Source organism: Rhodnius prolixus, unplaced genomic scaffold (assembly GCF_049639745.1).
Source record: "Rhodnius prolixus isolate KJV_2025 unplaced genomic scaffold, Rpr scaffold_7, whole genome shotgun sequence".
NCBI lineage: Eukaryota > Metazoa > Arthropoda > Insecta > Hemiptera > Reduviidae > Rhodnius > Rhodnius prolixus.
Window position 1 is genome coordinate 32,777,257 of NW_027411582.1, and position 27,201 is coordinate 32,804,457.

Consider the following 27,201-nt stretch of genomic DNA (forward strand, 5'->3'; position numbering starts at 1 on the left):
TTCATCTACCAGTTAATGTTTTATATTTGTCTTTGCTATTAAGAGGCAATCATAAGAGCGGGAGGCAATGTGCTCTGTAGTAAACTTCCTAACGATAACTTGACCATAAAATGAGTAATAAATCGGAAACGTTTTCAAGGAATGTAATTCAGAACAAATTGAGGAGGCTTTTTATTTATTTCATTTATTCCAGTATTATCTAATACAAACGTCACAAAATAAAATTTAAAATTGGCACAAAGTAAGTCTGTAAGCATATTTGCATTCGCTTACAATACATCTTAGAGAAAAACAACTTAAGAAAAGAAAGCCATTTTGCATGAACAAAACATTGTTTTTGTTCTCAGGCTTTTTTTCAATCACTTTCATCAGAATTATTAAACCTGCTGTAATTTTGTGTTGCATTGTAGTTAACTTGAGTATTAACCACGGGTTGTGTTTCCTGTTTGGATGAGAGCAAAAAAAAATTAACATATTTTTTTTATATTTTAAATTTGAAAAACTAAAAGAACAATAGTTCAAGCAGTTCTATGTCCTGGCCAAAGTGTTTTAACTTAATTAATCCCCTTGCAACATAATTAAAAAAAAAAATGGTTCTTAGTTTACAACAAAAAAAAGATCTGTTTTTATCAACTATATTATTATCAAAAGCAGATAAAATAATAGTACAATTAGTCGATCAGGTAAGACTTGTGAGTCTGATTAATGGTTTTTTTTTCAGTGATTTAAGTGTACTATTTTCATTTTTAACTCTGAAATGCAATTAGATAAAATTTTACAAAAAAAAAAAAATTACATTACCTGTTTATTAAAATCAGATGCAAGCAGTACTAAGAGTGGGCAGTATAAAAGATTAAAAAATCCCACTATTCTCATCAACCATGGAAATCCCAAGACATGAGCTAGTTCACCACCTAACATTGGTCCTGAAAGAAGATGAACGCTTATTCGTAAGTACAATATGAAAGTAATGGCCATTAGTAATTTTGATTTGTAAAAAAATATTGCCCTAAATATTACTTGAGGTCTACATAAGTTCCAAGGCAATATATTAGAAGTTACTTCTCTAAAAGCGCAAAAAAGAAAAGTTTAACTTAAAAGCAATAAAGTCGACAGGTAGTAGATATATCTGTCTATATTGTAAACTTGATTTTCTCTTCCAACAAAAAAAAAAAAATTCAGTGAATTCGCACAGCGTCATAATTAGTTTTATTCAAATTTGAAACTTATATTGGGCAGAAAATCATTCCTTGCTTTTCCACCTTAGAGCCTTGAAGGAATCGTTATAGTATGTTATGAACAAAAGTTATAGATCTTCATGTACACGATTAGTATCCCAAGTTTAAAGAATACTTTGTTGCCATTTTTTAAAAAGATTAACTAAGAAACTGGAAAAATGTTCCATTAAATTGGCATTTTCAGTTAGCAGATACATTTAAAACTTTCTTCGATTTTCCGTCAAGTTGGCCAAATTGATACATTTTATTACCATGTAAAAACTGAAATAGATAATACGAACGATACAATACCTTCTCTTGATAGTAAACCTAAAAATTAGTAATAAGAAAAGAACTAAGTTACAGTCCTTTTTCTTGATTAATCATTCGCACGATTTTTTACTTTACCTAAAGCATACGCGAGACTAACAGCCATCTGTTGTAAGGCATACACAACGGAATAACTGGCCGAATGTCTACAATCGACCAACGTCGCCAGAAGTGGTACTAAAGCAGCATCGACCACACCAATGCCAAGTCCAATACCGAAATGTGGTATAATCAAGCCAGTTACTGAAGTAGCCGTTGGTACCTGTAGCAGGTATTTAGTCATTAAATTGTTTAATTTTTTCAGTATAACCTCTACTTAAAAAAAAAATTAAAATTTATTTTAAAAATTTTTAACATACCAAAAGCGATGAAACAGCTACTAGCAACATTGCAGCGATGGCGATTCTCCATCTTCCCAGTCTATAAGCTATTGTGCCAAAAAAGTTTGTACCAATTAAATAACCAACACTGTCTGGTATAAAAACGGTGCCCAGTTCCCATTTCTGAAAAAATGTTGATTAAAAAGCAAAACGAAATTTTTTTTAATATTTGCAAGGCAATCGGCAAAATTGGTTGAACATACTTCTGGTTTTATGGTGGACATCAACCATAAAGGAATGCATGGTTCCAGTACTGCCATTGCTGAAGATGAGATCCAAATAGCACCGCCAGATATCATTATTAAACCATCGGAAAGCAAAGATCTTAAACTTGCACTGCTAGTCTGGGTCTAATACAGAGGGAACAGATTTTTCAGGTATTGATAGCGTAGGGTACAAGGACTAGCCACTTCTTCCAGGTTTTTGGCTTCCCTGCGGGTGTCCAGTCTAACATTAAAGAACAATACTATACTAACCCTACAAACACGCACAGAATACCTACTGCCGTGATAAAATTATATTGCATCACTTCTAAATTTATAAAGCTAAATCAATTTATATCCATCCATAAATCCATTTATGCAGGTGGTTGAGTGGAAACATTAAATGAAATGCATTCTCTATAATAAATTAGCTTTTTTCTTTTGTTTTTAAAATTAAAAATTGATCTGATAATTTTAAAACTTTCAGCTTTTTGAACTTAAGCGAATTACAGTTAACTGTAGCTCATCGTCATACACTCAATTACAAACATATATATAACATTTTACAGACGCTTTCATTCAATGCACCAACTTCAATACAATTTATAAAACCATAAAATAGACGTTATTAGGACGCATTGGATTGCGCTTTTAATTCCTTAACAATCTACTTGTACAGCTACAATCATGCTCATGGAACATTTAAAAGCAGAAATAATTAGCAAATTTTAAAGCAACATAAATAAGCAATAAGAGTCAATTATAGTTTTGCAAATTAAGGTGAAAGCGATGTTACTAGATTAAAAACTTAATGTCAATTGGCACAGAATGTGATGTTTTTGTAATGGAAATCTCATTTCCATCGAGAACTTAGTGAAGGCCTTACGATGTACCGCAACATAAAATAAATCTTCTGATTTATCAGAATCTGTTAATGTCCAAATAAGAGTATGTCTGCAATATGATGAATGTCAAACGTCTTCGTCAACATTGTTCAAAATTCAACTTACAAAGAAGAGTTACAAAAACTATCACAATTTGGTCGTAATTTGAGTAATTTTTCTTATTTAGTTTTTGCTGCGGTGGGAGGCGGTAAGTTTCATTTTTGTACGTAGTTGGTTATTGCTTTTACTATCAAAACATATACAAAGATTTTTCTTTTTGTGATTTTGTTTTATGCTGTCCATAAACAAATACATAATTTCACCCCTCGTTAAAAAACAATTTATAGATAACTCCTCAAAGATAAATCATGTACTCAGAATACTAAATTTTACACTTTAAAATTACAACGACTTTTTTTCTCTTACCATCTGCAAATAGAAGTAAAAAAATAAAATGAAATTTAATTTCAGCCTATAAAAATTTAGCTTTGGTTTAGGGGGTCACTGAAGTTGTAAAAATGACCTACAGAACGCGCTAGTGAGAGAGGTTATAGTCACTAAAATCAAACCAAATTTTTTTGTTTAAATTTTTTTATAAGTTTATTTAAGAAAATTTCGCTAAAAAACGTGCCAAGTTGAAACAAAGAATTTAAAGAGTAACATTGCCGAATCTAACGAATACAACAAACAATTTCTTCACTTACATCAAATTTAACATTCACATATTTTTTGTTCTCAAACTTACTAGAGTAGGCGGTTTCAAATCAAGAAAAATTAGTTGTAAACCTAAAATAGAAATTGTATTTTTGCTAATTATAATTACGATGAGCAAAAATATTAGGTAATTATTTGTTTCTTAAACGTATGAAAATAGTGTACGTGTTTTAAAACTAATCATTTTGTATTATAATTTAGGATTGGAAAGTTCAGAAGTAAACATACCAATGTCTAAGATGGTAAATATTGCAATGGCAATAAAAGGTGCTGATTTCCCAACAAAATCATACAGGAAACTACCAAATGGATAACCAAGAAGTACTCCAAGAGCTACTGATCCAAGCACAATGCCCATGACTTTACTACGAGAATTTTCATTGGTGTAATATTCTGCCACCAAAGACATACCTATGTAAGTACAAATGAGCAATGAGCAAATGGGTTTACTAATAATATCAAAGAACTTGTCTAAATTTAGTTTACCTGATACACCAATACAAGCTGAAGCAAGGCCTTGTAAGCTTCTAGCAATGAAAAGTGAAACATATGTTTCACCAAACGCAAACACTGAAACAAATCTAGGTGAACATAACTACATAAGTTAATAGATTAATTCAATATTACAGATAAGAATTGTAATATCAATGTAAACATCTAATACTGACGCAAAGTTGATGAAAGTAAGTTGACAGAACCTATAAACAACGGTAGCGTATAACCTATATACCTGAAAAAAAAGAAATATTTATATGGAATGTATTTCTAAATGAATTACTGTTATAGTGTTCAACCTATTTTCAGATTTAGAGGATAAATGAAATAATTGATTTTTATGTGGGTAAATTTAATTCTAAGTTAACTCCCTATACATACCGTATTGTCGACATTATCGCGAGTATTATTTGCCGGCTAAACATTAATATTAGGGTTGCCTGTCCATTCCTATGTAAAAAAGAAGAAGTGAGCTTGGCAAATTTTACGAAAGGTTTAGCTCATTTTTTTTCCAAGAAGAAGATATTTGTAACATGACCTTTCTCTCAAATATTATGCAGATTGTGAAATCATATTACGATTATATCGAATTAACACTTGAGAAGTGAGAAGCCACTACCACCAAAACAGTAAAAAAAAAGGATAGTTCGTATAAGTTTATAGAAATTCATCGGAGGCTTTTTCGAGTGAATCATTAAAAATGAAAAATCCATCCTTTATCATGGTATTCTGGCTGTAGAACTTTGAATTTCAGCATTTAATTTTATCTACTCGGAAATGGCACTTCAGAGTGAACTCAATCTTTGCTCTCACTAATCTAAATTTTCTGGAAAAATATTAAAAGTTATAGTTGAGGGAATCTCAAAAAGTTCTTCTGAAGCATTACTCATCATCTCCCAATGAAGGCCACCAATTGTAGCCGAAACTTAGAGATTATAATAAAGAAATTGGTCCCAGACAAATACTTCTTTTAGTTATTGCCGAGAAAAAACTTCACATCATAAAAAGGTGTTTAAAAAATTTACATATAAATGAAAATTAAATTATAACATTTAAATTAACAAATGTGACTTTAGAACTCTTATGTTCCAATAACCATTGTAATTAAAACGCGCAGTTTAATTCCTATTTCTAATTCGCTAGTAATTAATCCTCTAACCAGAAGATTTTTCTCATTTTCGTGGAAAAGTGCCCTAATGTCAAATCAATTATTATTTTGATTTCAAGCTTCAGATAAGTTTTGGCTCTTTACAGCCTTATAATGTTCTTTTTGAAGAAATAATCTAAGAAAGAACATCCAATAATTTGACCTCTTTCCAAGGACTTCAACCTTTGGACGTGAAGACTAGGCCTTCGTAGACATTCCCGTTTTCATTTTTCGGGATGAAAACTACAACAGAATTTTGCCCGAATTCACTGATAAACCCAACCAATATCTGTGGTGCTTTAGATATGTACAATAATTAGTATTCATAAATAAAATATTTTCTTAATTTTTATGTTTGTAATAAAATTGATATTCATTCAAGAAAAGAGCTGCAAAGGCAACTTAGCCGATGGTTTCCGATCCCTCATCTTCAACTTAATTCAATATTATTGTTTAAAAAGGTGTTGGAAAAGAATTTTTTTTTACCGACGTATAACTTTACAATTTTTCAGGACTGGCCAGATAAAATTTAATAGCTTTTATTTCTTTGAAGATGGATTCAAATTCCCAAAGAAGTTTGTACTGAGGTATCAGGAACCAATTCATTGACAGTGGATGCCATAAATAGGTAAATAATTATTAAAATTAAAGAAACAAATTAATATTTAGAATATACGTACCTTGCTGCAATTCCTACAATAGGATTTAACATCAATTGAACCACAGCTTTTGATGATAATAATAGCCCAACTCGTCCATTTTCTTCGTCCAAAATGTTTTCATATAAAACTAATGCACTTCTAAAAGAAAAGGCCTAAAATGTTTCTAATATCAAAGTGATATTTTAAACTGACTAATTCATCTACTGTTCATCATAATTATGTTTAAATTATTATCCAATTCTTTATTACCGATAGTTATTAATTAAAAATGCAAAGTGTGATGTTATTTAGATATAATAAATCTGCATTTTTAACTTACGAATTTAATTTCATGTTGAATCGATCAACATCTTTGGCTAAATTTTCAATATTTAGGAGATAATCTGGTACAATAGGAACTGAAATTTTAAATTTATTCAATAAATAAGTTACTTAAATACCATACAAAAATATATAAACAAAAATAATTCTAAAATATTATTAAAAAATATAGACTTACCCACGACGGTGAGTAGAATGTTATCCAAAAGTAATGATATATAGACGATTATCAGTACTAATGTTTGTGATGGATATACGTGAGTCATGTTTGGCACCTGAGGAAGATCAAGGAGTGACAAGTCGGTGAATGATAGTTTAGAACAAAATAAAAAAAGAAATGAAGGAAAGGAATCTGTAGTGGTGTAGTTATATAGATGATGCCCGGATATGTTTTACTCTCCGAATCTTAGCTTCAACTGAAAGCATCTCTATAGTAGTTACGCGCAGCATGTGTGTCACCCAACCCCCACTAAAAACGTATTCGGTCGTAAAATTTGTTTTTAATAATAAAACAAAGATTTGAGGAATTACTTAAAATTTACAGTTAAAAATTTCTATGTTTTCAGTCACACAATACCGTACCATATGCTATCAATTACAATCAAGGGGCGGACCTCAGAGTTTCACCGCTCTTGTGGTAGCATTCTATCTTGACGTCCCAACCGTACTTATACTTTCTCTACAGAAACATTTTTCATCTTATAATACACGATAAGGTTTTTAGTTAAGCATAGTATGTCTCTCCATTAACAGTGACGGTTAAATTAAATTATTTCAAAGAACAGCGATTGCTCTATTCGTAACAAATCAGTAGAAAAACTTTTTATTGAAGAAAGAACCCTTTTAAAATCGGGTTTAAATACCTGATTTTCTATTTCCGCAGTTTATTAATTAAATTTCGTTGTAACATTGCAATTGTTTCAAACTTTTTAAGTCTTTTGAGTCCAAATATCTCTACGAATATCTCTCCAAAAAAAGAAAACTTTATATAGCGCTTAGCTCCCACTATTGTACGTTTCCAAATCCCTTAGCGATTAAAATCTCAATTGTTACTAGCATTTTATTGATTTTTTGTCTTTATTTTTCGAGTTTTTTTTCTGGAAATGGTGGCAACAAGTTCATAAAACACATCTGTACGTCTAAAACTTTTATTTAAAAGATTTTTACAGCAAAATGAATATTACAATATTATGAATATATTGAAGCGGCATTGTAAAGGAGAGCTTTTTATTCTTTCTAAGGGCCTTGTTTAAATAGATTTTCCTGGTAAAAAGTTGCCATTAAAAGTTATCTACCTAGATGCGATTAAAAGTCGATACAAGGAATTAAACTAATCATTAAAACAAAAATAGTAAAAAAAAAACCTATAAAGTGGACAATTGGAAAACCGATTTGAAATTTTGATTTTAATTGATTTCTTATTAGTATTACGCATGAGATGATGCCGTACAGTTCACTGGAATAGTACTTTGGGGAGAAGCCTACCCAAACTGCCCTTCTGAAAAGTTTCCTGTGTAAATGTTTCAAATAAAATTAATAGATTTACACTAATGCAGTGTGTGTACAAAAACAGACAATCTCTCTTTCCCAGACCACTTTATAAACACCACTTTTTCGTTCTCAGGCATCCTCAAGAGTATTTTTTCCAGGTGCTCTAACAAGATCTAAGAGTAATTAAAAAAAACAAAAAAAAACTCCCTAACCTAAATCGCTAAGTAGGGTAGTATTTTACCTTTATGAAGGAAGCTAGTGGAGAAAGAGGTTTAGAGGGGACCGAAGAGAAAAAGAGACCAATGGGCTGTGATATTGATGACGAGACTGCCTTATAAGTGTTGTGAGTACGGTGTGGTCTGGTTGGCAGATTGGCCAACCAAGTGTATGATTGAAAATGCCTTTTCAACACCTGCTACTAAACCACAACGTTGGATTCTCTCTCACTTCCTCTTCCACGTACTTATCGCTATTAGAAGATGAAGAAAAAGAAGAAGCGGGGAAAAAAAAGTGAACCCTTTTCATTTCGTATAATAAAACCCATTTTCTAATCTAGTTTAACGCACACATAAACACACTAGAGCCAGTCATCATGAATAGGCCAACGGCAATTAAGGGTTTATTTTCTCTTATACTGCTCGAGGAAGTTTGCTGAATAAAAAGCTGCCATACTTTGTAGCACTCACATTTTAAGTTGTCTACCGCTATCATTCCTCACTGTGTAAGCTTAAAAGAGAGAGACTGCCTTCAGCATAACACGAACCAGCAAGACACTTTCGAAAAACGTTAATAAAACTGAAATTCTTCTTTACTAAACCAATTTGTTATTTTTTTGTCTCACTCTCAAAAATTTTCTATCAATTTTCTTTTATCTTAGTTCACCCATTCCACAAAAACAAAAAATCTATCATTCTACATATCTATCACTTCTGCGCTATACACTTTTGCAAAAAACTTTACCATAACAGATATTCCATGCAATAATTAATATTGGAATATTCATATTTAAGTGTTGGCAGTAACCAATCCCGCGAGTTGCTGGTTTTTCAAATATTAAAGGATCCGTCTGTTTAGGATTAAAATAAATCATTGACGAACCGCCTGAGGACTTTGAGTTCAAAGGACTGCTATTTTTGAGTTCCCCGCAGTCTTGCTCCATGATTCCGTATCACTCTCGGAAGTCATGGTTTCACACTGTTGAGTTTGGTCCAAATAACTGTCTCAGTTGACTGCAGCTTATATTCTCTTCTTGCCATTCGGCTTATTTTCAGTTCTTGTATTACAAAATTGATTCTTTTTATTATTCCTTTCTACTCTGTTTTAAGTGAACGAGAAACACGAATAATTTTGCAAGTAAAAACCATTTAAATACAAAATTAGCTTGTTTGCTGTAAACTTTAATCAACTTGAAACTTTAAGCTTGATTTCCCAAAAATCGATCACACAGCTATATGGCAAAAGTTATTCAATTGCAAATACGAGAGGCAAATAGTTAAGTTTTGATTTGTTTTCCTTAGTTTTCCAATAGTTGTATTTTCCTTTTTTAAGGGGTAAAAACAAATTGAACAACTCAGTTCTTGCTCTTTTTATTCTTATAAAACACTAACACAAGCTATCAACAAACTAATAGTTTTTTAAATTTTATTTCTTATATAGGCTTAAGTGTAAGGGATCCTAAAGTAAGGCAGGCATTTCTTACTTTAGGACCTCAACGCACGACCACAGAACTCTACCAAACTTTTTTATTTTACTTGCTTTATTTTCAGTCGTATCCTTTAAACTGTCACATACCCACTGTGATACCTGTGTATTTTCATCCTTAACACGTCTCTGCTGTCATATACTTTAGCGGATATTTAGGAACGTACATTAATTAAAGGCATATTAAAGACAACCTGAACAGTTAGTAAGTGTAGTATGTGACAGAAATTATAAGTGGAAGTAAACTCTCTTTTACCATTTTATTTTCTAATATTTATCTGATTGCCTTTTGTTCAATTCAAATTTTAAATAAAAACGTTTTTTTTTCGGTACAAAAAATCTTGCATTTAACGAAGAATTTCATTGGCTAATGTCTAGACTTGATAGTTGTCTGTGCGTGATATTTGCCAATATTATTCAGGGATAACCTTGATTAAGAGAAATCTTTAGGCATACTTTTTAAAATAGTAATTGTTTTTCTAACCAATTTTTCTCCATACTTAATTATTCCATCTTTCTTGTTGGTGTACACTAATTGGGAATCCTGTTTTCTTAATTTTAAAATCGAAACTTTTTTTTTAATGTTAAAGTGGTAACTTCTTTTTATTAAAGATTCTTATTGGCTCTTTGATTTGAATTTATGGTCAAGTTAGCCAATAGCATTGCCCCTTGTTTGATTTCAAAAACATATTCACTTGCGAAAATATTTGCGTGTTTATTTGGGTTCCATTTTGGTTTGAATTGAATTCCGATGGTAATAAGTTAAGGATTCATTTTTTCGGAATATAATGTGAACACTTTCTTAGGCCTGTACCATATTTAGTATCAGTTGAATGTTCCAGAAAAAGTTCGGCAGAAGGAAATCGCCCTGATACCATTTCTGTGACAATCCTATTCTTATCTTATCTGATGGCTGTCCTCAGGTTACTTTTTTCCTTTCAAAGAAAAGTAAGTGCTAAATATTTAACTACTTACAAAAAAGAAATGTTTTGCTTCATCTTTTTTCGAATAATTACTACATATTTTCAGTTTGAAGTATTACGGGTTTCATATTTTATTACTCTTATTTTAAAATAAATCTGCTTAAATTGTTTTGATCATTTTAAATTTTAGCCGTGCATTAAGTCATTGTTTTAACCCATTTTGATCATTGTTTCAACTTCCTTATTGCCATTTTGACATTTCATTTTAGAATTTTTTATATAAATATGTTTTTTTTTTTTAATTTCACGAATTTCAGTTTACATGGGTCTCACCAAGATAAGGAAAATGGTTCTAAAATGCAAAAATTATCCCACATTCAACAAAAAATACCAAATGAAATGGATCTTTGTGGTAAATATCTTTTGAAAACAAGGCAGACTTGAGTAAGTACTCTTTTTTAGTATTTGGGTGAATGTTTTAATGCTAAATTGGGAAAACCTTATAATCTACGATATCTACTTGTTTCTCCACGTAAGACAATACAAGGAACTCCATTCTGTCGAGTCTACTTATTATTGGAGGAAAAATGTATTATGTATCAGCAGCTGTACATGTAAGTATTCATTGATATTTTTTTGTATGCGTGCGATATTAAAGTAAATAATATAATATTACGTATTTTTGTTTAATCATGTACTGAAAGTAAGCAAACAATTGTTTATTTGATGGTTTAACATAGGGCAATTTTTGGTAAGTCGCTATTATCATTTTATTTGACTTGTGTTAATGTTTATATTTATACAGTTAGATGAAATAGACTTATTTTCATTGTACTAAATACTCAAAATTTATCCATTTCAATTTTGATGCATCAATTTTCATTTATAATTATTAATGTTCAGATTTTCTCTCTTTGCTGTCTAATTAGTTTTTCTTATGCTTGGAAATTTCTATATTGTCATGTCACTTATCCAAATTTCAAAATGTTAATCGATTTACTAATCAAGTTTTATAGGTGTATGCTATTCTACGGAAATTATACATATACAGTTCCTGACTTTACCGAAATCCATATTAACGCAGATGAAGAAAACTAAACAGTTACTCTATAAATTGTCTTAACATCGTTATTTTTTAAATTATCTCTTCGACGTTTTTTAGGGAAACACATGCTCCGTTGACTTTCCCGATAAGAGTCGACAAATGAAGGAAGTAGCATTACAGAAGCCAAGGAAGTTGAAGTTCCGTGGTGAGGAAAGACACAGAGCATAACTTTGAAACGACGGAAAATACAGAGCAGCACGGTGACTATAAACTTCAAATTCACCTTCATTATTTTTTATTTTTACTAAGCTCAATGGACTGAAAACTTTTTAGAAATTTTACGAGCAGGTTCGAGCTTATGGTCATTATTCGACCGAAATTTGAATAGGATTCTTTATTTATATTTCTTCCAAATTTTCTTTACAATAGATTAATAAAAGCAACTATTTAATTACATTTTGATATTTCATTTTATTTTTATTGACGATCATGAATTTTAAGAAAAATCTTTTGCAGGATTTTCTTTTACTTGGAAAATTATTAGCTGTAATTTTTGTTTCCTTTTACAATATTTCAACATACTGATTTTTTTTTTGCACGATTTAGTCGAAGGAATGCTACACATGTGAATTACTTGCATTAGGAGAGTGCAGATTGATTGAAACTTTCATTTGCACTAAGTCGTATTCTTCTGTAGGAAGTAAAGTTACTCTACTATTACGGTTACCTCCACTACTTGGCTGGGTTAGCCCAGAGAATTAGTTAAGTACCAAATTTACTATGATTTTTTTCTTAACTTGTTAACTTGTGGGCTTGGAAATGCTATTTTTTTATGCAAGATAATGATCGCAGCATTCTGTTCTACTCTTCTTAGTTCTAGTGGGAATATACGTTCAAGCAATTATTATTAGGATCCCAGAACTAAATTAAACCGGATGAATTCACTTTTGATGAGAAAATAGTACTACAGAATTCAACTTTAAATCAATCAAGTATTTCCCTTAAGTGAAATAATTTTTTTTTAAGCTAATGAATTTTAACAGATTTATTTAAAACTTTGATAAACTACCGAATAATAATTCGGTAATTCATTCTTATGAATTCAACATAAAGGTTCATATTTGAAAGATGTTTAACTAGATGTTAAAGATGTTAAACTACTGCAGTTGTAGAACAGCAACAACTGCAGTTTTTAACTTGTTCTAATTTATTGATACTAATTTTGGAAATAATATTTGCAGTAGCAGTAGCCGTTGCTGTGGGAGCAGTTGTAGCAGAATAGTTGCAGTTGCAGAAGTAGTTTCAGCAATATCAGAAGCTGCAGGAGCTGTAGCAGTAGCTGAGGCAGCAGAAGCAGTAACAGTATCTATAGCAGTCGCAGTCACAGTTGCAGTAGCAGTTGCAACAGTAGCAGTAGCTGAGGCAGCAGCTGTAGCAGTTGCAACAGAAGCAGTTGCACCAGTCTCAGTGGCTGTAGCAGCAGTAGCAGTAGCAGTTCTAGTAGCTGTAACAGCAGTCGCAGTAGCTGAGGCAGCAGTAGCAGTCGCAGTTACTGTAACAGCAGCAGCAGTAGCAGTTCTAGTAGCTGTAACAGCAGTCGCAGTAGCTGTAGGCAGAAGGTGCAGTAGCTGTAGCAGTTGCAACAGTAGTAGTAGATGAGGTAGCAGAAGCAGTAGCTGAGGCAACAGTAGCAGTCACAGCAGCTGTAGCAGTTGCAACAGAAGCAGTTACACCAGTCGCAGTAGCTGTAGCAGCAGTAGCAGTCGCAGTTACTGTCACAGCAGTAGCAGTTCTAGTAGCTGTAACAGCAGTTGCAAACGCTGTAGGCAGCAGGTGCAGTAGCTGTAGCCGTTGCAACATTAGCAGTAGCTGAGGTAGCAGAAGCAGTAGCTGAGGCAGCAGTAGCAGTCACAACAGCTGTAGCAGTTGCAACAGAAGCAGTTACACCAGTCGCAGTTACTGTCACAGCAGTAGCAGTTGTAGTAGCTGTAACAGCAGTTGCAGACGCTGTAGGCAGTAGTTGCTGTAGCTGTAGCCGTTGCAACATTAGCAGTAGCTGAGGTAGCAGAAGCAGTAGCTGAGGCAGCAGTAGCAGTCATAGCAGCTGTAGCAGTTGCAACAGAAGCAGTTACACCAGTCGCAGTTACTGTTAACAGCAGTAGCAGTAGCAGTTGTAGTAGCTGTAACAGCAGTTGCAGTAGCTGTAAGGAGAGTTGCAGTAGCAGTCCCAGTTACTGTAACAGCAGCTACAGTAGCAGTTATAGAAGCTGTAGCAGCAGTAGCTGATGCCACAATAGCAGTTTCTGTTGCAGCATATTCAGTAGGAGCAGTTGCAGTAGCTGTAAGCAGTAATAGCAGTTAAAGTAGTAGCAGTAGCAGCTTTGGAAGAAGCAGCAGTTCCAGTAGAAGCGTCTGCTTATTCTCTGGTGAGTGTAAGGGTTTGTTTGGTTTGATATAATTTTTTCTGTTTATTTTGTTAAAAAAAACAAAAAAAAAAACAGCTAAACAAAGAAAAAAAAGCAATTACTTTTATACAAATGCGTATACAAAAAATAAGCTAACGTTAGAATTAACATTTGCAGTAATGCAAATCCCTATGTTTGTTTTCATATTCTTTAGAAAAAGTAGGTTGTTGGGGAATATCGCTTGTTAGGAAAATTAAGGAGAGATTGAAAGTGATTTATAAAAAAAATTACTAGAGAAGGATGAAGTTACGTTTAATTCTCGAATTTTCATTGTAGTTAATTGAGTTTCATGCAAGGATTTTTGTGTACTGACGAATGTTAGTTTTCAGATTTGATCAAAGATAGGGTATGTATTGTGTGTCTTTGTAAAGCTGAGACGTTCTCCCGGAAATGAAAAACAGAGCTCTTTATTACAGGATATTTGTTCTATATTAAGGTCGATTTTGTTTGAAATACATTTTCTTCGTACCTAAAGATCACATAAAATATACAAAATATTAATTTTTACATTAAACACTAGTAAGAGGCCACTCGTCAAGTAATACGAAGTTATTGTGCTTCAGCGCTTTTATCCAGAAATTTCCTGCTATATTATATGCTTTTAACTAATAAGTAATAAATTTTTCTTGTGAACGTTAAAAAAATTTGATAGTTTATAATCTTTAAAAGAGTTAGAAATTGAATATTTTGTCAATAACCAACTGAAGTTCTGATTTCTTTCGATAGATGCCAGGGCAAGGTTGAAAAAATGCTTTTACTCCAATCTCTTTTAAAGTTTACTCGTTTAACATCTAATAATTTACTTCTTACTACTGATTTTTTAATTGCAAACTTTAATTCAATGTCAAAATTAGTTTATGATTGTAATCTGTGTGGATTTTCTCTACCCAAGAACTATTTAACCATTTTTCTTAGTATCTGCCTGATAGTTCAGATAAGAAAGGAACATCATTACCAATTTCAGTTTAAAGAATTATTTTATTTTCAACCTAGAGGCTAGGTCATCTTCAGGGCTTTTGATATCGATATTGCGATGATATTATTTAGTTTAGAATAAATTATACATTTTTTTTTTTGTATACATGATATTAAACTGTTTTCTTAAAATTTCTTTATCCGTAGTGTATACCATGGTGTATACCATGAATGTTTGTGAATAATTTTTTTGGTAGCCAGGTGGGAAAAGTCAATTCCCAAAAGTGACATTTTACTGTCATCTATGACCTTAAAACCAATTGAACGGAAATAACCACTTTAACGAATAGATTTTTGAGATTTTTCGAAAATTATTACAAGATTCCTATTAAATACTTTAATGGATCCGTTTTGTTGGATAATTTTAGTGATTTTAACTCCTTAACAAAAACTTACAGTTTAAAATGTTAAGTATAAGGGTTGATTAAACGCCAAAAGGTACACAAATCAGCGAGTACCCAACATTTCATTAATACTTCATTAATAGTTAAGTAATTCTACTGCATTAATTTTCATTAATAAGTTATTTTTTAGAATTTATTAGATGTCACAGACCCTTATGCTGGCCATTTTCGTCTACAAAATATATGTTCAAGTAGCACTGTAGATTGACTGTAATATCTAGTTATTTATAATAATCAAACTGTTAAGAAAAACGTTATAAAAAATACAAAAAAATTATGAGGCTAAAAAATTCAAAATCTTTTTTAAAAAATTCTTACATCAACTTACATCAATGATTTTATTTATTTTATTTATTTATTTTTATTTTTAAATAAAAATCGTCGGTTTAAGTTCATTCTTCGATTAAAGTAATTATTATTTTATGTAGTAGTCAAACGTTTATAATAATAGGTAATAATTATCTGGCTTTATCGCAAATAATATAGTTTTCTTCAATTATATTCTCAATCTAGGTATTCATCCCACAATGTTGTATATATGTAATATAAAATAAATAAGATATGCATATTTTTAGGACAGCTAATTATTCCAGTATTTTACTATAAGTAAAATTAGGGAGACTAAATTAAAATTACAATTGAGAAACAATAATTGTTGTTGAATAATCTACTTGTTATTATCTGTGTGTTATTTGTGCTCACGAATATTTCGGTAAGACGAATTCAAGACAGTAGCCTACTCTAACTTTGTCTTTTTCTACTTTAACATGCATGTATGTTTATGTGATTTATCATAATTATAACAAAAAAATATTATAAATGAAGTGGCCAGCATAAGGGTCTGTGACATCTAATAAATTCTAAAAAATATTAATGAATATTAATGCAGTAAAATTTCTTAAATATTAATGAAGAATTAATGAAATTTTGGGTGCTTACTGATTTGTGTACCTTTTGGCGTTTAATCAACCCTTATACTTAACATTTTAAACTGTACGTTTTTGTTAAGGAGATTTTTGTATCTTTTGGATAGGTTCTCCTTTTTGACTATTTTGCAAAGAGTTACATATCTGCTTTACAGATTTTTTAAAATTTGGAATAAGCAATTCTATCATTATAACCTGATAAGGTGTTAAGTCGGAACCGTAACTACCACTGGAGAGATCTTTTTAAAGAATTATTATAGTTGCGGTCCCCCAAACCATGCTCAATAACAATTTTTTTTGAAAAAGCGTTTTGAATAACATAGGAAGGTATTTGTACGTAAATAGCAAAATTAAACTGCGATTTCAGTACTTCCTTTTAAGAGGAGTAAGAAAAATAAACTGCGATTGCAGTACTTCCAGAGCAAAGAGGCAAAGATTTTTTAATTGAACGACAATTCATTGATTTAAATCGGTTCACTCATTGATAATTTAAACGATTGCAGTACTTCCTCTTAATAGGTGCAAGAGCGTGATAGCACTTCACAGCCACGTAGAGGAGCTTTAACCACTTATTCAGGCTGAATTTTATCAAAATCGGAATAAGCGTTATAGAAATATTGGTAATAATAGTTTTAGAAAGGGCCTTACTTGGGTGGGGCAAACTCCCCTCCTTATGAGGCACAGCCTCGAGGCTTTTAAAGTGCAAATCTGTACAAAATTTCGATTCGAATGACACTTCATTCATGAAAATCGGTTCACGTGTCGATAATTTGAAACGATTGCTATACTTTCCCTTAACAAGTGTAAGAGCTGATCGCCGCTTTAATGTTACGTAGGGGAGCCCTAACCCTATCATCCTACCAAATTTTTTCAAAATCCGGCCAAGATTTACAGAGTAATTAGTAATAATAATTTTGGAGGGGGCCTTACATTAAGGGGGCTAACTCCTCTCCCATTCGAGGTACAGCGTCGAGACCCCCAAAAGGCACATCTACATAAAATTCCGAATTGAATGACATCTCATTCATGAAAATCGGTTCGCGCGTTTAGGCGCTACGCAGTTTACAAAAAAGGTAACAACAACAACAAGAAGAAGGTCAACAATTTTTGAAAATGCCGTTTTTGCTCATTTTCGGCAACTTTTTTCTCGAAATCTATTAGATCTGGGTGGTTGCAAAAAAATTACAGTTATAAAGGAGGATTTGCCCTACATTATAAAGAAAATTTGGGAATTTTATTTTTTATAGAAAAAGAGAAAAAAATTGTCAAAGTTGGGTGTTTTTCAACGTTACGCTTTTTCGTGCAGTTTTTGATGATCAACCCTTATACAACTGTCCGGTAGACAGATTTAATAAGTAAACAGCTTGCCTATTTTTCGTGATTCTAATGAGTATTTTTTAAACTTTGAATGTACCCTTCAAACTAAATTAAAAAAGTTAAGCTATAGAAAAGTTAACTACTTTTATTATAACATTTTTCTGTTAACTCTCTTTTTAGTTTAAATTTTAAGGTTTAAGTAAATTTAATGATCAGTTCTGCGTTAAAAGATAGTTGTATGGGTGTTCATTTTAGATTTCAGTATTCTCTTATTGGTAATACTGTTGTTGGTAACAGCCAATAAAATTGCCAATAAGTTGTACGAGAAAATGATTACTGAAATTGAGCGTGTCCTTCTCTTATATTCTTAGCAGCACAAATTTATTGCAACTAATTGGTCTGAAAGACCGTGCCTAGGCTTATTGATAAGTCATTCCTAGGAAAAGCCTTGTATATCTGGCTCCCTCTTGGAACCTCCAAACCTCCTTTTTTTTTATAATAATTGAATTAAAAAATATCTCAGTTTATGTGCACATTTACCATAGTTAAACAAAACTCTTCCAATTTTAACTGTTAATCAGATTTTGGTTAAAACTATTTGTCTGAAAAATAACCGAGCCATCTGAATAGTTCGTAATACTTTTTCGTACTTTGAATAGTTTGTGAATGTATTTTTTTTATTTTTAAATTGGAATTTTTATTCATACTTTTAGTAGCCTTAACTGTCAGTGAACATATAAACTAGCGAAGGGGTATATGCACATACTGAGTAAACAGCAAATACGTGTATAGGATTGATTACATTGTTGGCCAGCAGTCAGTGCCACGATCAATCATAGTTGAATATAAACGATCAATCTCAACAGTTGAAATCTTAACGATACTGACACCCACATCTAAACTCAGTTATACCGAAGAAATGTTTCATACAAAATTGATAGCTGATATCTAGTAAATAGCTGAATACACTTTTAAGAATTTCAAAACTTAGTATATTGTACTGAGAAGATATCGTTAATAACTCAATGCGTTAAGACCAGAGATTTCGGTTCATTGTTTTCTTTTGGTTTCGGAATTGAGTTGATATACAACTTTGTTGGAATTGACATTTAAAAAGGGTTACTTTAACACTAATATAGCTACTCTAAGTTTCTTTCAATTTCATGGAAAATTCTCTGAGCTTATAACGGACCCTTTTTAAACATTTTGAGAGCTAGAGGAAAAATTTAATGGTACTGTTAAAGATTAAAGTATCAAAGGTTGATTAATCGGTTTAGGTAGAGAATTCAACTACAACTATATTTCCGTCCCACATACCTTTGCTGACGAGTAGCACTCGTACTTGGAGTCAGCTAGTGTGAAACGGAAATATAGTTGTACTTGAATTCTCTACACCAAACGGATTAATTAACTTCTAATTACGGACGAAAATAAGCAATCATCATGCTTACAACAATATCCACACTGAACTGACATTTAGAGGGTGTCTAACCCTACCTCTTTTCCAGCACTGCTCTATAACTTTTTTTTTTTTTTTTTTACTAATTATTTCAATAAACGTTATTTTTACGAAGCTTGAAGATTAGAGAAGACAGTAGGGGGTATTTTCAATAAAATATCAATCAAGTAAAAACTGCAATCTGCAAAGGGCAGTTTTTTCCGTTACAGGAAACATTACATAAAAAGGGAATTTAAGTGATCGTCATTTTGATTGTAAATTTTTGGTTTTATGTTAGTTTTAGTTAGTTTTGTTAGTTTTTAGTAATGCTATTTGTTTTATTTGCTTTCAGTTATATTGCATTGGGTTGTAATTATCATTGATTTTATCTGACGAAGCACGCTTTTCTTTTCTTTTTTTTTTAATATTTCTAAACCTTTCTGTATTTATCAGTTAGTATAGAGAATTTGACTTCCACTTTTTTCAAACTTATTGTCAAATTTGCCTCAACTAACTCTCCTACCCCATTACCCTCTGATGACGACAAATCGTGAAACTGCCGACGATTTTTCTTGCCCTGTTTGCGAAGCGGGTTTCAGGCTGCTTAAGCCCTAGAAAATCAATGAGATAGAGAATAAGTGAAAATTAAGTTTTCTAAACCAACTGGATAAAACCACCTTTAATGATGGGTAATAGATATGTTTGAAACGTTCAGAAATATATATAAATATAAATCGTTCTACTATGAATAAAATCAGCTAAATTATCCAGCACCTTAGGACCCAATAAAATTTGCAATAGTATTAATTAGTTTATAAGTTTAGGACTTAAGGGACCTACAAACGGTTATTTTCTATGAAAACTGGTAATAGAAAATTTGACATTTTTACAATATTTCCTTTTTCTAGTGAGAAAAGTAAAAATGTAAAATGATCATCATGGTATTCGCCTCGCTTTACAGAGCGTCATATATGTAGCTCCCAAAGTATTGGCATATAGCCGTAACTATTGTCAACTTCCGCAGAGCAGCAAAACACGCTAACTTCCAGCATAATAGTCAATTCACCAGGTGTAATTGGGTGACCTCCTCCCCCTATCCTGCCAATTGCCATACGCAGGGAAAACTATGGTTGGATTTTCCAGCATAGTGTGCTACTGAAATCCACCACGGCTGGAGCAGGGGAAGGAAAATCGGCGGCACTTTCACAGAGTTTGAAGAAGTGCAGAGAGAGTGGTGTATGTGTGTGTGTGTGTGTGTGTGGTGTAGGGGTTTAGTTGAGGCGAATTTGAGAGAGAGTGTGGTTATATCAATCGGCGCAAGCGCACAATCCAGCCTGGAGGTCTCTTAGCAACGTTCTGCCTGGGGGCTCCCCAGTTTGTTCAGTGGCAGAGCCGTGCAACACTGAAAATCTCGATATTTAGAGATAACCGCGCGCGCGGCGGCTGTAAAAAGATTGTATATCCGCCAACGGAATTTGAATTTATAAATCTCTATTTATTATTCAATTCTACTTTTTTCAAAAAAAAAAAAAAATCCACTATTTGTCTCTCACTTTTTATCTCTGGGTGAATCGCTGGCCACAAGGTGAGCCTTATAAAAAGTAATTACAAAAATAAAATAAAAAGCTCCAGGCTAAATTTTGCATAATTTTCTTTATCCAAAAAATAAAATCATTTATTCCTATTTCATTGCACCCTTTTTTTATGTATTTGTATTGTACTATACAATCCATAAAACCCCTAGCTTTTCCTATGCTTTAATGCTTATCAAAAAACATTTTATTTTGAGTGTAACCTTATAGTTTTTTATTTATGGGCTATTCTGAGTTTTACTTATTATTCTCATTTTAATGTGAGAAATTCAAGAATCATTTTTATTTTTTCTAGCCTGCATAAATTTCGTTATTCTCAGCTATAAATCTTTCTCAATTTAAATTTTCCATACAGTCTTGTTAGTAATTAATATCTTTCATTTTAATTTGATACGTTATTGATGTAAATTTCAGTTTTCTTTTGAAAACAAAATCTGAATTTGAACCAATTCATATTTTCGATATTGAATAATTCCTAGAAAAGTATCGTCGTTTTGAATTCTCTACGAGTTCGAAAAAGGTTTTTGTATAACATGATGAGTATGTGTATAAAATTTTTCAAGAACTTAAAATCCGAAGAAATAAAAATGAAAATTTCAATTAGGTACCATGGATCACGAGCCATGACTTAAATCATATAATTTAGCCACTTTGTGGCCGGAAGTACTTTACAACTTTTCTTTGAAATTTATTCTATTAATAAGACTATTTTATTGAAGGCATTTCTGGGAGAGTGAGGTCTTAAATGCAGGCTACCTTCGAAAGTAACACTTCAGAATAATGTACGATTATGTGTTTTTTTCTAATTATGGTTAAATGTGAGGCTGAAATACCTCATTTGATTTGAATCTTTTCCTATTAAAAATCGTTCTATGAGGGTTTCAGCTCAAAAGAATTTCATATTTGCCATTTCAATGAATTTTACAATTTTACCACGAATTAATCAGAATGCGCCATTCAAATTCAGTTTTTAAAGAAATTGTACCAATTTGAATCTTGAGAATTCTGGTAGGAGAAGATTGTGTGAAAATAAATATCAGTTTTATTTTGATGCGGAATTTAATTTACAGCAGTATTCTTTATTCATTCTGCTAATGTATTTTTAATGTCCTTAGAATTAGCCATACTTCACTAAGATAATTATCTGGGACTTAAGGTTCTGTGCTCTATAACGTTGCTAAATCCTAACTAAAATTATCAACCACCTTTCTAAAATAGATTTTGTTTAATTTAATATTTAGCCTAAAAACTCGAAACATAATAATGGCATACTATTACTGTCGTCTTACAATTAAATTTATAAGCATAGATTTTGTTTAATTTAATATTTAGCCCAAAAACTCGAAACATAATAATGGCATACTATTACTGTCGTCTTACAATTAAATTTATAAGCATAGATTTTGTTTAATTTAATATTTAGCCTAAAAACTCGAAACATAATAATGGCATACTATTACTGTCGTCTTACAATTAAATTTATAAGCATAGATTTTGTTTAATTTAATATTTAGCCCAAAAACTCGAAACATAATAATGGCATACTATTACTGTCGTCTTACAATTAAATTTATAAGCATAGATTTTGTTTAATTTAATATTTAGCCTAAAAACTCGAAACATAATAATGGCATACTATTACTGTCGTCTTACAATTAAATTTATAAGCATAGATTTTGTTTTAAATGCTGTGGACTAAAAATAATAATTACTTTATAGCATCCTATTTCAATTGATAGCTTCATAGGTTTCCGATTTCCTTCAAATTTGGAGTTTTATTTCTATTAATATTCTACAGATAAAATGTAAAATGTAATAATCATAGGTTTACATGTACGCATAGTTTAAACAAAGTTAAAAATATCTATTTGAAACTAATCATGAAAATATCTTAAAAAACTTTTACTTTTTGGCGAAGAACGTTCTTAAAATTTTGGGATTAGTTTGAAATTGAGAACGTGTGTGGCAGAACATTAAAATGAAGAAGTAAAAAATATAGTACTAAAAAAGTATTCACGTTGGCTGATTTTGTCGATAAGCTTATTTGTCAGGTCCTACGGTAGGGGTACCTAAATAAATTTTTCAAAATTAAAGGTTCAGTTATTTGAAAATTGCATCTATTAAAGAAAACGAAGGTTGTGTTTTTCGTGCAGTTTTTGTCGATCATCCCTTATAAAACTTATCGGACAATTTTAATAACTTTTACAGAATCCAAAAAAATAAGTCTGCATGATCACAATAATTACTTTTGAGAAAAGTAAGAGAAAGTAGAAATTCATAAAACGCCGGCCCTTTGACCTTAATTTTCTCTCACATTTAAGCTGAAATATTATCCATTCGACGTTTTTAAATTTTAATCTTTACAGGAAATAAACGTTTTGTTTGTAAAGTCACTCTTAAATAAATAAAAATGTGGTCTGTAAATAAATTAGGCTGTGTAATATCAACGGAAATTCTTTAAATTTAGTATAATGTCTATTAATTGCACTTCATAATGTTGCCATTGTAACACATTGAACCATTTTGCGGGGAAAATTGATTTTCCAGCTTAGGCCCTAATCTGGATTAGGGTTTCCTGTTAGCTGGTCATTTCCATAGAATGTGTACTTTCCCCAGAATTGTTGAGAGTAGAGAGGATGCCATAGTTATATTCTACCTAACCATGACATTCTCTCACTCTTTCTCTCCCTCCCTCATCTCTCTCTCAATAAATATATATATAGTTCTAAATATATTTCCGATAGTTCTGTGTACGTTCAACACATAACTAATTTCAAGTTTGACATACTAACGTTAATGACTAGATGACTACCGTTGCGCAATACAATGTATTACTTGCCTGTATGCAACAGTTGTTTCATCAAGTTTGTGCTATATCAAAGAGAATATTATCATGTAGCGCAAGTTAAATGTTATGCGGGTATAAAATTGATTGACATGACATTTTAGATACATCAAATTGTAAGTTACCATTTTGGTTTAGTAATTATTAGTTTCAGGTTAAATTAGTGAATTGTAAATATTAACGAATGGTAGTTCCTTTGAAAAAGGTTTTTAGTAAACGGTCCAGCGACAAAAAAAAGCTAACTCATATTTAATTTGCATGAATATTATAATAAAATTCTAAGTTCAGTTCGTGTTTTTAAAAAAGCATCCCGTAAATATCTACTAAAGTTTTTAAAAATATTAATAGTTTTTATTCTTATGTAAATTTGCTTTAAAATTAATATTCTGTTCCTTGAGCCGTGTTTTATTTTATTTAAAGGTACTCTCTTGAGATAATTCTTGGATTATTAAGCATTAACTCAATAAATATCTTAAAAAAATATTTCCTTTGGTAAATTTTACTTAACTTTGGTGCACCTATTCTATGTTTTGCTACCTATGTGTGGGCGGAAAAAGTAAAAGAAAAACTAAAGGAGAGAAGAAAGAAAAACAAAAAAATTACTAGAGAATGTCTATTCCATGTTATACTGTCCAGGCTGCTAATAAAAGTCTCCCTGGATAGCTTGTTTACAATCTACATGTTTACAAATGTGTAAACCTCCTGCATCCACTTATTCTACAATCAACATAAATATAATATATAGTAATGCTCACTCGCTAATTTTACCTTATTTTGCCTTTTCACTTGTTTTTGCACTTTACAGAAAATAAGTAAATTTTTTTTATGTGTATTATACATACGTGTTTGAACGAAATTTAAATAATGTTCAAACTTATTATTCTGTTCGGGAACTGTTACTGCTTTTGGTACTGACGTTTTAGTTAAAATCCGGCTGGCCTTACCTAGGATTTTTGTGCTAGTAAATTTGTTTCTCTTTTGTAGCACGGAGGTTCTTGGAGTCAAAGTAATAATTGCACTTCCACCTTCTTTGCCGTAGTAAAATGTTGACTCCGCAGAAAAAAGCCATGCAAGTAATCCGAAGGAGTTAGTGGGGGCTAAAAGCAGCGTCGAGGAAAAAGATCTAACACGAGCTTGTTTATTTAGAGGCGAAAAATGTGGTTATCGTGTGGGTTACTTTTTTTTCAGAATAAAATGGGCTATAAGAGTGCTGATTAATGATTCATTCGAGATATCTTGCCTATCTGGTACCAACTAGAAATGCATAATTCCTTTAAAGTTCCACCATTCGCAGACCATTACTTATTTTGCTCAAAACATTCTCCTTCGAAAATCATGAAACATATTCGGCTGACATAATCCACTGTTTTGAATGCCAGTACTGTTAAAGTAAACCAACTTTTACTTCGCAAGAGCTGATTGGCTTTTTGAATTGAAAATCACTTCTTTTACACTGGATTAAGACTTAGTAGAATGAGGCATTTCTAATCCTCTTGGAAGTTTTCTAGTGCTTGTTTTGAGGATCATCTTCTGCAGCTTCTTTTAAAACTGTTGGGTTATGGGCCAAACTTGGCCTTCTTGCCCATTACCTCCTTTCAAAATTTAAAACTAACAAGTACATCAAGAATTGATAAAGCATTGGCCTCCATCAACTTCACATCTTTTTCGAGGTACAGCCGTTGCTGTAAAGCCTTTTTTTAAACTAATGCTCGAATATCGCTTAATATTAATGTAATTCACTTTTTTTAAATAAATAATTCGTTGATGGGTAAAACTCTACTAAATACGAACGATTCCTTTCTATTAAATGAAAGAAAAGACGTAGTCTCATTCAACTCTATATTACTATAATTACCTGCATTTGAAGCCATCTAACATTTAGTTAGAATTTAAACTTTAAAAGAAAACTTTCATAACAGAAGTAAAGGAAAGACGAGTAAATAATTCATTTTGAGATTTTTTTTCGTAGTTCAGATGAGAATATTAATCATAATGATATTTCCGCATCGCTACGCTAAAATGCATTTTGCAATACATAAGCCGAAAGAGTTGTGATTTAATAAATAAAGTGGAATCTAAATAAATTAGGCTCTCCTTTTATGACATATGATAAACTTTGATCTTGTTATAAAATATTATTTTCCTACTAAATAATTCATTTTTGAGTATTTTTTCTTTTTTATTAATAAAAGTCATTCATAACGAGAATGAAATCAAAATAATTTTTCTTTATTTTATTAGGTTCTCTTTGTTTATTGCTTTGTAATTTTATTTGGAAGTTGAAAAATTACTGTCCATGTTTCTTCACATTTCTTTATATTCTTTGTTTAATATACATTTCTTTCTGTAGAGGTCCTTTAACATTGTAAATTTTCAATGAAAACAAAGTTTGCTTTTGTATAAGTTCATGTATATAGTTCATACATTATTTAGCTTCGAATTTATTAGTTGAATTCACTTTTTGGTCAATATTAATTTTGTACTTCATTTTATTCCTTTTATTATTGAAGTATTACAATCGTTTTTCTATTTTGTTTTTTTTTCATGAAATTATCAATTTTTAGAATTCCTAAAAACAGAATTAAAAATAGCAGAATGTTTAAAATTGATATTTAAAAAATCACTTAGATGACACCAGGAGAAGTATTCTACATTTTTGAACAACCTAATCGTCTTTTAAGACATGCGCTTCATACCCTGTTTAAAGTGCTACTTTCGCTGCATGCAGCAGTGGTTATTTTTATGCATTAACACTCTTTGTTTCACTACTATTGGTTCCTTTAGGCTGGAAACATAGTGGAGCGGCGGGCAAAGCGGCGATGATAGCGAAGAGCAAAGCGGCAAAAACAAAAACTAGAAATAGATAGAGTTGCTCTATCTTCGCTTTGCTCGCCACTATGCGCGGTCCCATATGTTTACTTGTGTTTGATTTCGCTGCTTTGCTCCTCGCTATCATCGCCGCTTTGCTCGCCGCTCCACTATGTTTCCAGCCTTAGTTTTTGCTCAGCAGTTGTGTAAACTGTTCTGTGATTGATCTTTCCTTGAAAGGCACTTGGCTCACATATTTCTAGCAGTTCACAGATTTCTGGGAAAGAATTAAGGTCAATGTACGTAAGAAAATTTGTAGGGAATTAATAATCTTGTTGTGTATGTTGACACTCAATAAATTCCAAAGGTACATTGCAGGTAATATATGATAAAATTTAGACATTCAAAAAACGTTCTTGGTTCAACTATATTTTATATATTACAAAACTTTTATGAATAATCGATTCACAATTAAAAGAAAAGTAACTAGTTCACTACACAAATAAGATATATACTCTAATCTAAATTGTATAAATATTAACAGTAATATGAAATAAATATTGCAATTAATTAATTAAAAAATAAAATTCATAAAGTTAGCCAATTTAGCCTGTGCCTTTTCTAAATCTATAAAACTTAGTATCAGTTGCTCTTCGTATAACCCTACATTTCTTACATATTTGTCTCATGACTAACTACTGCAGAAACTAGATAGTCCAGCTGTATTGCTGTTTCGCCTTTAAAAACCAAAATTTGAAACGTTCATTGGATGATAATTCTTCATTTTGTCATCTGATAGAGAGTGAATAACATTGTATATGTAGTTTATGCTGCTGAAGTTCATTATTTCTATGTACAAGGAGAAATGATGTAACAACACGTGGCGGCACCAGTTACGTCATAATGATCATCGTTCTA

At 31.5% G+C, this 27,201-nt stretch overlaps 2 protein-coding genes across 14 annotated transcripts in view; one reads left to right on the plus strand and one right to left on the minus strand.

Annotated features, from left to right (window-relative positions):
* Positions 1–166: 166 nt before the first annotated feature.
* Positions 167–6,880, minus strand: prt (putative mushroom body vesicular transporter portabella). 3 transcript variants are annotated; one of them, XM_074115016.1, is made up of 12 exons: positions 6,532–6,851; positions 6,352–6,430; positions 6,051–6,170; positions 4,397–4,458; positions 4,215–4,298; positions 3,957–4,139; positions 3,760–3,800; positions 2,131–2,277; positions 1,907–2,050; positions 1,626–1,809; positions 802–926; positions 167–442 (listed from the first exon to the last, which is right to left on the minus strand). In XM_074115016.1, the coding sequence occupies exons 1-12, from the start codon at positions 6,617–6,619 to the stop codon at positions 356–358; spliced, it is 1,344 nt and encodes a 447-aa protein (XP_073971117.1). In that variant the 5' UTR covers positions 6,620–6,851; the 3' UTR covers positions 167–355. The 3 variants fall into 3 exon arrangements, 2 of the variants coding, with proteins under 2 accessions (XP_073971117.1, XP_073971118.1); XR_012454344.1 differs by lacking the exon at positions 167–442 and having other exon boundaries at positions 1,530–1,809; positions 6,532–6,880; XM_074115017.1 differs by lacking the exons at positions 3,760–3,800; positions 3,957–4,139 and having other exon boundaries at positions 4,215–4,309; positions 6,532–6,852.
* Positions 6,881–13,407: 6,527 nt separating this feature from the next.
* Positions 13,408–27,201, plus strand: part of Pde6 (phosphodiesterase 6) — a 112,351-nt gene continuing 98,557 nt past the window's right edge. For 8 of the 11 annotated variants that reach the window (XM_074114999.1, XM_074114994.1, XM_074114996.1 and 5 more), the window contains exon 1: positions 13,408–13,939. The gene's annotated coding sequence lies outside the window, so the exon portion shown is untranslated. Of the gene's footprint in view, positions 13,940–20,408; positions 20,624–27,201 lie in introns of those variants that run through there. The other 3 variants (XM_074115004.1, XM_074115005.1, XM_074115000.1) reach the window with 1 other exon arrangement.